At 42.2% G+C, this 15,760-nt stretch overlaps 2 protein-coding genes and 1 long non-coding RNA gene across 3 annotated transcripts; all 3 read left to right on the forward strand.

Annotated features, from left to right (window-relative positions):
* Positions 1-312: 312 nt before the first annotated feature.
* LOC138980851 (uncharacterized) lies at positions 313-5,049 on the forward strand. The gene is made up of 2 exons (XM_070353731.1): positions 313-1,573; positions 4,195-5,049. Exons 1-2 carry the CDS (start codon positions 1,004-1,006, stop codon positions 5,047-5,049), a joined length of 1,425 nt encoding a protein of 474 aa, XP_070209832.1. The 5' UTR covers positions 313-1,003.
* A 1,006-nt stretch (positions 5,050-6,055) lies between these two features.
* LOC138980750 (uncharacterized) lies at positions 6,056-8,157 on the forward strand. The gene is made up of 2 exons (XM_070353650.1): positions 6,056-6,333; positions 7,251-8,157. Exons 1-2 carry the CDS (start codon positions 6,146-6,148, stop codon positions 7,867-7,869), a joined length of 807 nt encoding a protein of 268 aa, XP_070209751.1. The 5' UTR covers positions 6,056-6,145; the 3' UTR covers positions 7,870-8,157.
* Positions 8,158-11,370: 3,213 nt separating this feature from the next.
* Positions 11,371-14,995, forward strand: LOC138979749 (uncharacterized). Its single transcript, XR_011460118.1, has 2 exons — positions 11,371-12,107; positions 13,625-14,995. It is a non-coding gene; the product is annotated as an uncharacterized lncRNA (long non-coding RNA).
* Positions 14,996-15,760: the final 765 nt, after the last annotated feature.

Genomic DNA, 15,760 nt, shown 5'->3' on the forward strand with positions numbered 1-15,760 from the left:
CCGGTTTTGTGTACTACAAGTTTACAACACTGTTCGGCAACAAAAGGCTTCCAGTTGAGCGTTGGCAGAAAAGAGTGTCACATCGGGAATTCCCGAAATGACCTAATGTGACGTCAAGTTTCGATGTCACCAGACCTGCAGATGCCCTTGTCGGCGTTATGGCCTGTCCAGACACTCCCGGCAGACCTTGTCCACATTTGACTTATGCTCAAAACGGCGCGCCGCAGCGTGCTATGATCGCGGAGCGTTATTTGCAGAAGAATAGCGCGTGTTCTAATTTCTATGACACAGACTGTATAGCTTTTGGGGCGATTTGAGACAGTTTTCTTGTTGGATATTATTCCTTTGAATATTGAACGTATAACTCTCGCTAGTCGTTTAACCTTTAATTCTAAAAACTAAGCAATGCGTTTGAGGGCAGCTCTTTGTGATGAGGCGTTTTGTTGTAAAACCAATTATATGACTGAAAAGGAAATGTATTCCCCTATCTTATTGTGAAAACTAATTAAGTTTACATGATGTAGTGTCTGTACAGTGGAACCTGTAACACATACACCCCCCGCAATCAAATTAGCAAATTCAAGGTTCCCGCTCAACTCTATTATGCCGTAAAGTAAGTGTCATGAATGTGTTGTTTGTTTTTCCAGGGCAGGCAAGGGCAGTTTGAAAGATACCTTTTTTCAGGCATTGCATATATATAATACAATTCATTTAAGTAGCAATTGTGTCATTTGTTGCATACTTCGAGACATATGACAATGGACTTTACAACGAACCTTGAAACATTAAGGACGGCCTCCTTGTACCTGTTCAAACGGAGAGTGATTAAGTTTTGATGCTTGAAATTGGAATCATGAATTTCCGGACATTTACATTGAAATCCAAGGTTGACATGCACCAAGCAGTTGCCCTTGCCATAAAGCCACGCTCAGGTGAACGATGCCTAACGACAAATACGACTTAAGAATTAATGTGTCCAGACATTGAAACAAAGTAGCTTGCAATGGAACGCCCGAACAACAACCAGCCTCCCTACCGGTACAATACAAACATCGAGCTACGGATCAACCAACCGCCACAACAACCACAATCCAGTCATGGAGGAAACACAGTTCAGCCTCCCCCGCCAGCACACATGTACAACCAGCATGCTTATAGTTACAACACCAACAATGTGGCAGGCACCAGCCAGCCTCCACAGCCAACACATTTCAGCCATGCTGGAAACACAGCTAGGCTCCCCCCACCAGCACACATGAACAACCAGATTCTCTTCTGGAACAATACAAACAATGCACCTTGCAACACTAACCCTCCACGGCCAACACAATTCAGCTGTGGAGGAAACACAGCTATAATTCCAGCGCGGGCACATATGAACAACCAGCCTCACCGTATAAACAGTGTGTCAGGTACATGCCAGCCTCCACATTTCGGCCAGGTTGTAAACACAGCTAGGCTCCCCCCACCAGCACATATGAACAACCAGCCTTACAATATGAACAGTGTGCCATGGAACAGCCAACCTTCACAGCCTCTCACTCATGGACCAAACACAGCTATGCCAACACAGGTGAATCCAGTTTTTCAGTTAAATCTTGTTATTATTGTAGTAGTTGTTGAAGTTGTAGTTTTACATGCTGTTGTTGTTGTTGTTGTTGTTAATGTTGTTGTTGCTGTTGTTGTTTTATGTCTGTCTGTTAATAGTGGTGTTTTTGTTGTCGTTGTCGTTGTCGTTGTCGTTGTTGTTGTCGATTTCTGAAGTGCTGGGTGTGTTGGTCCTCAAGCATTTCAATGTTTCCTAATTTTCCCCCGTTTCTTTGACTTTCTGTCAACCATTTGTTCAGTTAAATGTTCTGTTTGCAAACTACATATTCAATTTAATATAACCATTCCCTTTTATTTCCGTCGTGAGATTAGCACACTTCGTTGGCTCTATCTTCCTAAACACGTACATAAAGTTCCCGCATAGAATGATTGAAATAGTGTTATTGTTCAACAGGATACATCGACTACCGTGAGACCTCACGTTCTGGGTTAGGTGTAACCATTTTAGAATTGAATAGGATACATAAGAGAAAGTCTGAGGCGATGTGGTTGGGTAGTAGGAAGCATTGTGATGAAACATTTTATAATTTTGGCTGGAAGAAGAAGTTGAAGATTTTGGGTGTATATTTTTGTAATGATAAGAGTGCTTCTTTGGTAGAAGATAACTGGACTGGAAGAATAAGGAATATTAAGCGATTGATTTGTGCATGGGAGAAGCGAAATTTGAGCATTGTTGGGAAAATATGTATTGTGAAAACGTTTTTAATTTCACAATTTGTGTATATTATGCAAGCGTTTGTATTACCTGATTGTGTTTTGAATGAAGTCAATACCTTATTGTTTAGATTTTTGTGGCGAAAAAGAGATTGTAATCGGAAGGCCTTTGAAAAGGTGAAAAGAAGCGTTTTATGTTTTGAAATTGAAAAAGGTGGTTTAAAAATGATCGATATTAGGCAAATGCAAATTTCTTTTTTATTACAATGGGTTTCACAACTAACTACATCAAATGAAAATGATAATTGGAGTTTTACTCCAAAGATGATGTATTTGCGTTTTGGAAAGCATTTTGAATGTTTCTTATCGAATGTAAACAGTGCAAGATTTAAAGGGTTAGACCTAGTGAAATCACACTTTTGGAAAGCAGTATTAAAATATTGGCTGGATAATAACCACTACGATCGTGGGACAAGCGGGCCGGTTTTATTATGGAATAATGCATGCATAACGTATAGTGGCAAAGTTTTATTTTTTGAAAGTTGGATACAACGAGGTGTATTGGTATTAACTGACATTGTACGTTCGGGAAACATATTATCATATCAAGATATTTGTGATCTGATTGGATATTCACCAAACCGAATTCTTGAATATAATGTTGTAAAAGCTGCTGTGTCATTATTTATGAGGAAAAATGTTGGAAATATGACTGATGATGCTTGTATTACCTTACCACTGTTTAACGGCAAAAATGTGTTAAGTGCCAGAGAATATAGGAAAGAGATTATCAATATGAAAACAGATGTACCATGTTCCGGAGGATTTTGGAAGAGAAAGTTTAATGTAGAAATTGATGAACGATCTTGGATAGTTGCCTATCAGTCAACACAAGAGACTAGATTAAGAGTTTTACACTGGAAAATTATGCACAACATTTATCCGACCAACATTCTCCTGTGTAAAATGAAAGTAACGGAAACTAATAAATGTAATTACTGTTGTGATGTAACTGATTTCATTGAACCCTTCTTTTTTGAATGCCCGGTTGTATACAAATTCTGGAAGTTTATTGAAAAATTTATATTTCGTACTTTAGAAATTAAGGTTGTTTTGAAAGTTAGTGATGTTTTATTTGGTATGCATTTTGTAATGGTGAAAAAGGCAACTATGTATAAATTGAACCACATTATCTTAATCGGAAAGATGTGCGTTAGTATATATAAAAAAACAAATTCGTTTTTACCGTTGGAAAGTATTTTTGATAGGCAGTTACAGATAAGAAGCATTTTTGTGTGAGTGTTCGAAGAACAAAACGTTAAAGAAAAGTTAGCTTGTTGTAATCGATAAGTTGTATTTAATTCATTGTATGAGATATTGTTAATTGTTGTATTTAACTCATTGTATGAGATATTGTTAATTGTTGTTATTTATTTGAATAAAATTGAAAAAAAAAAAAAAAAAAAAGAATTGAATAGTCACAAAAAATACCCACTTTTTTCTCATCATAAAACTTTGGTTTGCTGCCACATTGCTAACCCCTCTGCGACTGTTTCCTTGGTCGTTCATGTCTAATAAAACAAATCCTACAGATGTCAAACGAATGCTCAAATTATGACGGCCAAAAGAATTAGGCCTATGACTGGAGCTGAATTCAGAATTACAAGACTTATATGGCTGGTTCTAAATTACATTTAAATGTTGCTTGTTGAAATGTATGAGCCTGAGTATGCACATACGACTTTAAGGCATACATGTTTCCTATCTGTTCTTCATTTGATTCCAGGGAGAATGGGGCTGTGCATTTTCAGCTAGTATTCCCGTTTGCTAATTGATTTAAAATTGTTGTGCCTTCTTCAATTTTTGATGTACCTATTTACTGATTCCCTGAAGGATATAGCTTAACATCGTGATTGTTTTCTGTATCAACAGACAACAGCAGGGTGTTCACTAGCACCTCTTCAGAATCATATCCAAGCATCTCTGGGCTTTTGGCTTCAGTGCGTGAACGAATGGTATCCTGACCGTCATAAGAAAACGTACTTTCTTCCGCACCTGTTTTTCCGTAAGACGCAACATCGCATCGCTGTCATAGACCATCTTGGCCACCTGCCTGTTCTTGTTCCTGAGCCACCACCTAAAAAGCCAAAGCTTGAACAAGTGCCGCTCTATCCTCCTCCGTTGGCCCAGACTCACCCAATCTTCCCTGTGGCCGGCAGTGTCTTCACTCTGCCACACAGTGATCCTGCACCACTACCGCGTTTTATCGAAACTGACGTCTTGGACGATGATGCGGCTGAACGCCTACTGAGATGTCTGCGAGTTCTGTCCAAGGAACATCACGAAGTTATGATGGTCATTTCTCAACTTGACTTCCGCAAATACTTGGACAACAACACTGACCCTATCAATGCAGCAAATAATGCAGCAGCTTGTGCCAACCTGCCGCGACCTGTCACGATGCAGCAACAGCAGCACCACGACGGGGACTTTGACGTGCTCATCATCCACCGCCACTACGGCCTGATTGTGTGCGAGGTCAAGGCCGTGGGAGCAGACAGGAGGAACACCCCCGATCTCAACCAGGCGGTGGTGGGCAAAGTGATCAAGGCATTAAAGCAGCTGAACAAAGCCAAGACTGTGCTGAACCATCTTATGTCAGACATGGGCCCTGTCCAGGTCACCAAGACCCTCGTCCTGCCCAACGTCACTTCCGCTGAACTGATGCAGGCACTCAGCACCGCCCCTCAGTTACAGAAGGTCAGGGTCATGCTTGTTCAAGTATAATTGACAAACGATTAGATTTGGTTTGAATGGTGGCCTGTAACGGAAGAGATTCTGATGCTGCATACATGCCTTGATGCTGTTGAATGTTTCTATCTCTATTGTTTTCTAATTGTTTTGTTTTCCTGTTTATTAATCCCAAAGCATGCCGTGATTTTAAGTTTGTGTTTAGTACCATCTATAAATCCCTTAGTGCACTGAGATTGTTTCAATAACGATATTGTCAGTACCGCCTTCCAAATGCTGGTCTAGCTCAGTAGCTGGTACGTTATCGGAATAACACTTTTGTTTTCTGTTAGCCGCTGGGAATTGTATACTAACTCATCATTTGGTAATGTGGATGATAAGCTACATGCCACTAACACGGCATATGAGAAGAATCTATGCTAGTCGGCGAAAATGAGAGGAAATACAGCGGCTTCTATTTTTAGATCAGTGGCACTGTGGCACAGGCACATGCAATCGGTCAGAAAAAAACCACTTCTGCTTTAATTGAGAAGCAGGGAATTTATGGTCATTTGGTATTGTGGATAATATAAGCTACATGTCATTAATTAATTCTGAGGATGAGAGCACAGTCTCGCTTAGGCAAAGGGCGGAAGAATACGCTCTGTGGAAAAGTTAGCGCACTCCAAGAGTGCGCTAACAGTTTTAGCGCATCGCCATTAGCCAATCAACTGGTTCACATCAGTCATGTGACACCAGTACTTACTGACAATTATAATTAAAACAAAACAAATGAACTACAGCAAAAATGTATGAAATGTATTCGTCTTAACAGGTGGTTTTGATTAACGTTCACTTGGTACAACTATTGAAATGAAAAGAATCAAGTAAGGATGAACCTATTGAACATACTACAGGTTTTATTTTGAAACGCATATCTAACTAATTTGTTGTTAAAAGTAATGCATATGTATGTAAAACCAGCCGTTAATGCAGGGTCAGTTGATCGTGACGAGGAGTAGTTCTAAAAGCATAATATCAGCATTTTTTTCAACAGGATCTCTGTACCTGTCATGACGCCAAAAACCTGTCAGAGGCCATTACTAGATGTCTGTGCGCGGACCAGATACATTCCAATTCAGATCTCCAGTCTATGAGTAACCAAGGCAACAGCACAGGTCAGACCAATCAACCCACCAGCGGAGCATCCACGTCATCCAGCCAGACGTCTGCCAGCCCGACCTTCCCCCTGTTGTCCTCCTGGTGGCAGAACATCACGTCACTTGGGGCCGGACCAGACCAACATATGTCAGACACAGTATATGACAAGCTTCTCGCAAGGTGAGTACCTTTTGACAAATATTTAAGGTACCCGCACAAAACACTGGAGGAAGAGAGAAAACGGATTGCCTGTGATTAACTTCACTCGCAAAAACGAAGTTATGATTTGTGAAGAAACGTGCTGCAGATTACTTGTTCAAATAGGTAGGAAATATTTATGTTTGTCTGTCTCTTTGTCTGTCTCTGTTTGTATGTCCGTCTGTCTGTCTCTGAGTGTCAACTCACTCACTCTCTGTCTCTGTCTTACAGTCAAGGAATTTCGTACTTTTTGAAATAGTGCCCTAGTAGTTGATTTTCCTCCCACGGGGGCTTCTACATGCACGCACTCAACCACACACATCTATCCACTCAGTCGCACACACACACACACACACACACACACACACACACACACACACACACACACACACACACACACACAAGCACATGGATGATGACAACACGCACTTGAGCAAAACATTTTGCTATTGAATCAAATCGTCATGAATCAACTCATGATCATATAACACACTACCTCTCGTCATGCAGAAGAAGAAAACACAGGCCGGTACTACACACAGCACACTTCATTCACAATCATTGGAACCGCTGTTCACAACGCATGTCCTCGAAGTAAAACACGAACGTCCTGGAAGTTGGTATAGTCCAAAACGAAGCACATACCTCAATTATCTGTCGAAAATTCACGTCAGCTTCCATCAGTTTCCTCTCCACAGGCACTGGATTCTCAGACCAAAGACGTCTAAACAATATTTATAACTGAACTATTTGCCATTAAACTAACTTCTACCTGCCTATTCATCCCAACATATGCAACAAACATTTCCACTTGCATGATTTGAAGTTTTTTTCATCAGCGTTTAATAGTCATTGTTTGACGTTAATTATGATTATAACTATTAGTATTCTTTGTTTAGATTTTGCGGTCCCGCCACAACGGTGGAGGTCCCCACAGTGACAGCCCCACGCAAAGCAATGGCCAAACCAGGGAAATACACCCCAGCAAGCAAAGTCGTGAGAACAGAGGGCGAGGCTGTGGCAGAAACCGGTCTCATCCACTCCTTGCTGGCTCTCTACCCAGACCAGGTCGACCTCCTCAGTGACAACACTCTGTGTTGTGTTCATCTGCGAGGACCACCAGGTACCGGGAAGACAATCGTCCTTGTCATCAAGGCCATTCAGTGGCTTCACCAAGGTCACGATGTTCACGTGGTCAGCGTGGTGAACGAAAGCCGCGCTGTGTCCTTACTGATTGAACGACAGCTGCAGTGTGTCCTTGGTTCAAATCCGGCGTCTGGCTTTGGCACTGTGCATCGTCATGATGTGAATCCCTACACTCCTCCTGATGCCAACAAGCTGGCAGCACTAGCTTCTGATGGGGAGCTCTACGTCATAGCAGACGAGGTTTTTGGGTCTACATCTGTTTACAGGTATGTTTCTGCATGTCACATTAGTTTGATGGGAAGTTTGCTGAATGAGGGAAAACAACTTGTCCACATCCGCTACATGTGGTCTGCTTCTCACTTGAAAGTGTAATTAAATACGAGAACATGTCGATGCTATCAAAACGGTGAACTAAGTGGAGGGACACCGCGGTTCTCAATGATACGGTTAAGCGCAACATTCGTTTTATTTAAACCCAAACCACACGCGTGCGTCTTTTGGCTATCGACACGCCAACATATATATGGAGCTATTGGTAACGTATCTAAAAAGGGGCAGATAACGCATTAACATGCGTAAGTGGGTTGTTGTTTTTCCTCCCAATAAATGTTCGAACCCCATTATGAAAGACTGCCACTATAAATTCCATCCTTTTCCTTCTCCTGCTGCTCTAGAAGAAACATGCGTGTACATGCGTGCGCGCGCGAGTGTGTGTGTGTGTGTGTCAAACAGTTTTTGACACACACACACACACACACACACGCGCGCGCGCACGCATGTACACACACACACACACACACACACGCATGCACATGCACACAAACGCACACACAGTACACACACACTCACAGACGCAAACATATGCGCACACACCCACACACACACAAACACACACACTCAAACACACACACACAAACACACACACTCACATGCACACACACACGCGTGCATGTACTACCTTCTGTGGCTTATGAGAAACCTTCTGACACTGATCACAAGACAACACAAAGCGACGTATGTCTGCGCACATACCTGGCCAAAAGAACTGCTGCCAAACTCGATCACGTGTCCTCTGAACACCCATGTGACCTCCCATAGGCGGTTCATGGGCCAACTTGATAACACCTAACCTCAACTGCTGGGGAACAACAACCTGAGTATAGACGCTACCACCACCGCGATACTCACGGTACAGAATCTTCTTCTTCCAGACAAACCCAACTTCACCGGAGTGACCAGACGTTCTGACGTCTCGGCGATCTGCCGCCTCACGACAACTCTTCAAAGTCGAATCATTCCACTGAAGGTCATGCAACTGCTCGGTGGTGACTGCTTCTAGACCCGGAGCAGCAACATGCAACAAAGTCGGCCTCTTTCCTTCAGCGGCAGCCTGAGCACGAGTGACAATTGAAACAACCTTGGAAACCGCGTACACTGGTAGAACATTCGAATCACCCAGCCGGGCGTGATTACCTACAATGAAATCAGCAACAGGTGTATCCATGACGATAGCCTCAACCTCACCAGTGTAGAAAGGACAATCAACCTGAACCTTAATCACTGGATAGCGCCTCTTGATGTCTTTCTCAGCCATAGAAACCCCAAGATCCTGTCCTGTGAACTGAGACCTTGAAACTAATGAACTCTTCACGACACAAACCTGAGATCCAGTATCACGCAACCCCTCCACTGCAACACCATCTACCACAACCAGGCATCTCGGGTCGTAGTCTTGCTGGCTACAGGGAGTACACAAAGTAGGTACACTGACGGGCGGTAAGGACTTCTCAGGACCCCTATTCACCGCTCCAGTCGACTTGCTCTTCTTGGGGCAATCTCTAGCCAAATGTTTGGGGGATTCACAGATGTAACACTTCCTACCGGATGTACCAAATGAGTTATCTCCACTTTTCTTCTTTTCACCAGCGTCAGCCTTTCCACCCTGATCACGATCATGCTGAAAAAACTTCTTGCAATCACGGTGTGCTTCAAAATGAATCTCAGCGGACTTAACTGCTTCGGCTAACGTCTGAGGTTTTCTCTCCTTAACGTACGCGGCCATGTCCGCGCTCAGGGTCTGCAAGAACTGTTCAAGCAAAACCAACTGTTTCAGTTCTGTGATCTCGGAAAGCTCATGCCACTTAGTCAAATTCTCTTCAATGCGAGCACCGAACTGTCTGAACGTTTCATGTTCCTTTCTCTTGCAGGTTCTGAGACGGCGGCGGTAAGTTTCTGCTGTGAGCTGATAGCGGCCTAACAACGCGACCTTCAAACCATCATAGTCGTCTGCGCTATCATCATCAAGAGTGTTGTACACTTCTACAGCCCTACCCGACAACCTAGTCGAGACCCTAGTTGCCCATGTATTTCTCTTCCACTTGTACAAGGTAGCGACTCTCTCAAACCTTTTCAACCAAGTAGCTATGTCTTCTTTGCTCTCATCAAACATCGGTATGGAAGGCCGAAAACCACGAAGGTCACTAGACTCTTCTTCACCTGATGAATCTCCATCATTACCAGCCCTATCCCTACTTCCTTTCTTCACCCTCTTACCTTCAGACTCTCTCTGCAGGAGTTGCATGCGAAGGTCATGCTCTTCTCTTTCCTGCCTTAGTTTTTCTTCCGCGGCTTTCTCATCAGTCTCTCGCTGAGCTTGAACATACTTAACTCTCTCATCAGTCTCTCGACGCACTACTTCTAGCTTATCCTGATAAGCTTTCCTTTCCAGCTCTAGTTTCTCCTTCTCTAGCTCTAGTCTAGCCTGTTCCGCATCTTCACGGGTCATTCGCTCGGCAATAAACTCAGGAATACTGGTAGATTTAACACCTAGCTCCTCAGCAAGTGAACGCCACCTAGCAATCCTATCCGAACCACTTTCTGTCCTAGACGCCATGATAGCACTATCATCCAGAACACGACCAGAACGAAGTTCCATTATAAACAAGAACAAAACTAGCAAATGGGTAGCCAAAACATGGAAAATCAAACAAGGCACGGCTGACTGGCAACAAGGACAGGAAACCCACAAGGCCTGATGCTAACCCTCGGGCCCCTCCAACCACCCACAGTTACCAGACAACAACAAAAGCTAATTAACTACAGTACATCAGTGCCCAGTGTATGGGAAGTGTGGCCAACGACAAAAATGAAGTGAATTCCTTGAATTCAAAGAGGATTTATCCTGGCAAGCTCGCCATTGTCGCGTGCATGCACGTTTGCATGTTTAGTTTTTCACACAAAAACTTTGGCCACACCACACAGCACTCACAGAACACCGATGTAAATAAATGAAAATATTTAATAGTTCCCAGTTGGGTGAAATATGGGGGTGACGATGGATGGAATGATGGAAGGGTTAACACGAATACTGCCGTGTATTGGCAGAAGGCAGTAAGTCCAAATTTGGTAAAAATGAGATTTTCATATCATAATGCAGAGGGGAAAAAGGCGCATCTTGTGTCAAAATTTCTAAGATGTGCGATCAATATTTATGGACTTTTTGAAGAAGTAAGTCCACTAAAAAAAATTTAATCGAAGGATAAAAATCGGCAAATGGAAGCAAGTCCAAGGACTTTTGGTTTTCAGGTTTGCACTGGACTTACTTCCTTGCAAGCCTCAAAACGAGTTTGCATGGTTTAGCGCTCTATGTCCATTAGCCAATCGCGTTCACTCTTTTGTAATCCTGACTGCGGTTTACCAATCAGAACTAAGCTTATTGTATCATTATTTCCCTGGCCTTTGTCGGAGAAAATGGCGATGAGAGCTGCTGCCGACGTGTTCAACTATCCGAAGCAACAGTACAGTAAGTTGGTTTGTTTGATGATTTTTGTTGTTGGCATTTTTGCGTTCCGGTCTGAAATGACTCTCTCTCAAAAGGTGTATGGGAATTTACAACGACAACACTGATTTCTGACTGATTTGGGTATTCCAATGTGCACTTGCATTACGGAGCTAGCACTGAAGTAAAATGCCATAGTTCAAATGCCCATTTACCATGTTCAATGACATATCTAGTCCTGTGATAATGATAGTTTTTAGCGTTAAACTTTTAGCTAAAGCTGACGGCAATTAACCTATTTGGAATTATGTTACTCTTCCTGTTAGTGTACATATGCGTGCGCGAGTGTAGTATGCTTCGTATGGTATTTTTTATCTGTTGTCTTATTATTTGTTTTGTCTTTTAATGTGCACCACACTGAAATTTCTCTGTATGAGATAATAAAGTATTCGTATTCGTATTCGTATTATAGTTTTGTTGTTGTACGCTACTTCTACCGTGACTTCTTGACTATTCACTTCTGCTATTTTCATCATGATATTTATGGATGCATTTAGCATGTTTCTAATACAAAGAGATAGTTGTTTTGATCTTGAATGAGTGACTTTTGGTTGAACAACACTAGTCTTGAGCACTGACAGCGTGTTAGATCTAGAACTGGAGGATTGTTCTCCCGTCTCTTTGTGCTTCCAACCATTGAAATAAGTATTGTGTCCTATTATATCTGACAGAAATGTAATTCGAAGCGGGACAGGCAGCGACGACAGCTGCAGCACACAGTCTGAGGGATACTCGCCACCACTGCCCCATTTGCTGAAGGGCCCAAAACAAGGTATGTTTCACTTACACAGCCAAAAATTAAATAGTGTGCAACATTTTTTCATTCCTTTCTTTTCTCGGGCTGAAGAGGTATGTTTTAAAACGAGCAACATCTTGACATCACTTTCGTTGCAGCAGCAGCAGCAGCAGCACTTATCGTTTGCCATTTCAGTGGCCCGGAGGGGAGATGGGGGGAGGGGGTGGCGGGTGATATTCTCTGAAGATTCTCTGCAAGTCAATCGCACCAAACATAAAAAAGAGATATTTACTTTACCATCAATACTGTCCTGACTGTTGTCGTCATTGTTTTAACATCTGATAGAGTTCAAATCCACAAGAAAAGTACATCTTGTTACACTTAGTGAAGAATGTTTTAACACAGGCGGGAAATCGAGACGAGGGTCTATTGACTGTGTGTGTGTGTCTGTGTGTACATGTAGAGCGATTCAGAGAAAACTACTGGACCGATCTTAATAACACTTGACATGAGAGTTCCTGGGTATGATATCCCAAGATTTTTTCATTTTGTCGATAAATGTCTTCGATGACGTCATATCCGGCTTTAAGTGATAGTTGAGGCGGAACTGTCACGCTCTCATTTTTCAACCAAACTTTGGTCAAGCAATCTTTGACTCAGTCCGCACTTTGGGATTGAATTTCAATTAGTTAATTAGATTGCTCATTAAAGTTGTCATTAAAAACAAATTTTCACTTACCGATTAAAGTATCATTGCTTTGTATTCCGCATCTTCTCCTGAATTCAAATATTTATCGATAAGACGCTCAGAATTAAAGAAAATAGGTTGAGTATAAATGTTCGCATGTTTCGCCGAGTCGAGCGTGACCCGTCCCGGTGTTGATTCTTCGGGTATGGCTAGCCGAGACTATCTGAATGTAGTCTCGCCGACGACTGGTTTTTGTAGTTGATCTTTTAGTGTGATACCTACATATTGACTGAATGTTTTTATATCGCTTCACGCGACTTGTTTATGTCTTTCTGCCCTCGGTTGGTGAAACTGAAAGATTACTGGGTGAAAAATTTGTTTTACTTCATTTACGGTTAACTCTTATAAGTCATAGACTTTTTCGTAAAAACAATCATAATTATGTCCCACTACAGACAGACATATCTGCCGAGACGTGTTACAGTTCACAAGAGCACCATTCCACGTGTTCACATGCAAAACGCCTTCGGCCCAAACGTTTTCAGTTCAAATTGGGATTTTATTCTTGACGAATGAATTTTGCAAGTGATTCCTATGGCGTTTTGCATGATTTATGTTGCTATTTAAAAAAAATCAACTCAGTAAAGAGAAAAGCTTTACTGTAAAAGTTATGTTTGAGTCCTGATGGAATGGTGCTTTTTCCACATGTAAAAGATTGGACAGACATGTGGTGGTGCACATGAATGCTTACACGAGAAAGAGTGGGCTGATAATCGTGTTCATCCACTGTTGTCTGATCCTACGGTTATTTGTGTGGTAGCTCGTCGCCATTATAATGGGATATTGTTAACTTTTATGTTGACAGGTGCTTAATCGGTGACTGCACCATTCCTCCTCATACATACGACGATTCAACACACGTTTCCGAAACATCAAGCCCCTCCATCCTAAGTGACGCAGATGATGCCTTACCTTCTTATCTGCTCTGACCTATGTTCCTCTGATGACCAGACGACACCAGCGAGGAAGAAAAAGCGAGCCAGAACCCCAGACAGCAGGATAACAAGAGACATAACATCAAGTATCTCCATCCTAAGTGACGCAGATGATGCCTTACCTTCTTATCTGTTCTGCTTTGAGAATGACTCTGACCTATGTTCCAACCATGGCAAGTGGCGAGACATGGTGTGCAACACAATTGCTTCCCAGCCTCAGTTATTCGAACAGTACGTGGGTACAACCATCGACGACCACCTTCGGGACATGCGACAGTTGGGCAGGTGGGAAACAGCTTGCGAACTCTACGCCATCGCAACTTGGCTCGGTCGTCACCTGTACGTGTTCTCGCCACACCCTGGGCAAGGCGAAAACGCTGCAGCGTACTGATGGCTCTGATTCTCACCCCAGGAGGAAGCTGTCGAAATTGTTGGTGGGCATGATGAGTCGGTGCATCCACGGTATATCACACTGTGTCACACTCATGCCAACCACTTCGACCGAATTCGTCCGTTGCTGGCAGGTTGCAACTGCGAGATGCAACCACCTCGGCTTGCTGGAGAAGAGGCCACAATGGATCTTATCTAAATGACAATGCCAGCAACATACGACGGTTATGGACCGACGAAGAGGAAGAGGAGTACTATATACTGACAACTTTCAGTTTGACAATACCAGATGATGAGCGCAGAGATGCAGAACGTTGAGACGAGGAGGGAGAAGGGGTGGGGGGATTGTATGTTTGTTAGTTATCCGAACAGTCTCATGGAACAAATCTACATCCAGTTAATCGCTGTAGTAGATAATTGTCATCAGTCGGATGGCAGAATGTCAGTGAATAGTTTTAGAAAGGGTGTAGACTGTAACTGGGGGAGATGGGGTGGTAAATGAATATACAACATCATATTTTGCAGGTTTGTGGTTTTGCTAGTTGAACACTCAACTGCAATGTTTGTGGACACTGTGTGAATTACTATGTAATTCTACTAGCAAATGTAGCGCGCATGGCGTACAACTACAAATGATTATATAGTTCATCACACAGTTTTTAAGACTAATTAAACACTTTTTGTTCAAAAGTGGAACACTTCAGCTGAAAGTGAACACTGCACGATATATAGTTAACACTGGTATAATGGCGGCTTGTCAAGCCAGTTCTTTTTGTCATGATGTTGCTTTAATGTTGTGTCCTTTGGAAATCGTTAGTCAAACTCAATAAATAAAACGTCTTTTTGTCAAATCCTGGATTCTAATTCGTATCAGCAAACGAAAGCGAGAGAGACAGTGAGAAGGAAAACAAAAGTGTGTGTGTGTGTGTGTGTGTGTGTGTGTGTGTGTGTGTGTGTGTGTGTGTGTGTGTGTGTGTGTGTGTGTGTTAGACAAGCAGCAAGAAAAAAAGCGTGTGTGTATGTACACGATTTCTTATATTTTTATTTTTATTTTAAAATAATTGCGTTCAAGTCAATATTTTTCTTGTGAATATCAAAAGAGAGTATCAGACTTGTATTAAAAATAATGGTCTTTTTAAACGATATCAATGACACAAGAACGGATTAACAATAAAGTTAATCATTAGAGAGCGACCACAGAATGATAAGCAAAACGAGGAACTCAGACAAAGACTAACTTAAGCATGTGTTGAAATTTAGGAAAACGGGAACATTCGTATCAGTTAATCACAAAGGAAAATACAAATTGTTCACCAAGGAAGTTGTTTGTGCATTCAGAAAATCACGAAATCACTGGACGTAAAGTCACATTTGAAAAACGTTCCAAAAGCAGTGTTGCGTGTATTTCTTCTACTTTCAAGTTTCTGAGATAATAAATTAGCAGAAAGCAGAAAGTCCACTTGCTGCTTTATGCCTTTTTCTCAGCCAGATATAACGCTAGGATATAATATGGCAGAAAGCAGTAAGTCCAATGCTGCTTTTTGCCATTTTTAAAAAATAAGATTTAAGTCGGGATATAATTTGGCAGAAAGCAGTATGTCCTCTTACTGCCTTTT

Source organism: Littorina saxatilis, linkage group LG11, assembly GCF_037325665.1.
Source record: "Littorina saxatilis isolate snail1 linkage group LG11, US_GU_Lsax_2.0, whole genome shotgun sequence".
Taxonomy (NCBI): Eukaryota; Metazoa; Mollusca; class Gastropoda; order Littorinimorpha; family Littorinidae; genus Littorina; species Littorina saxatilis.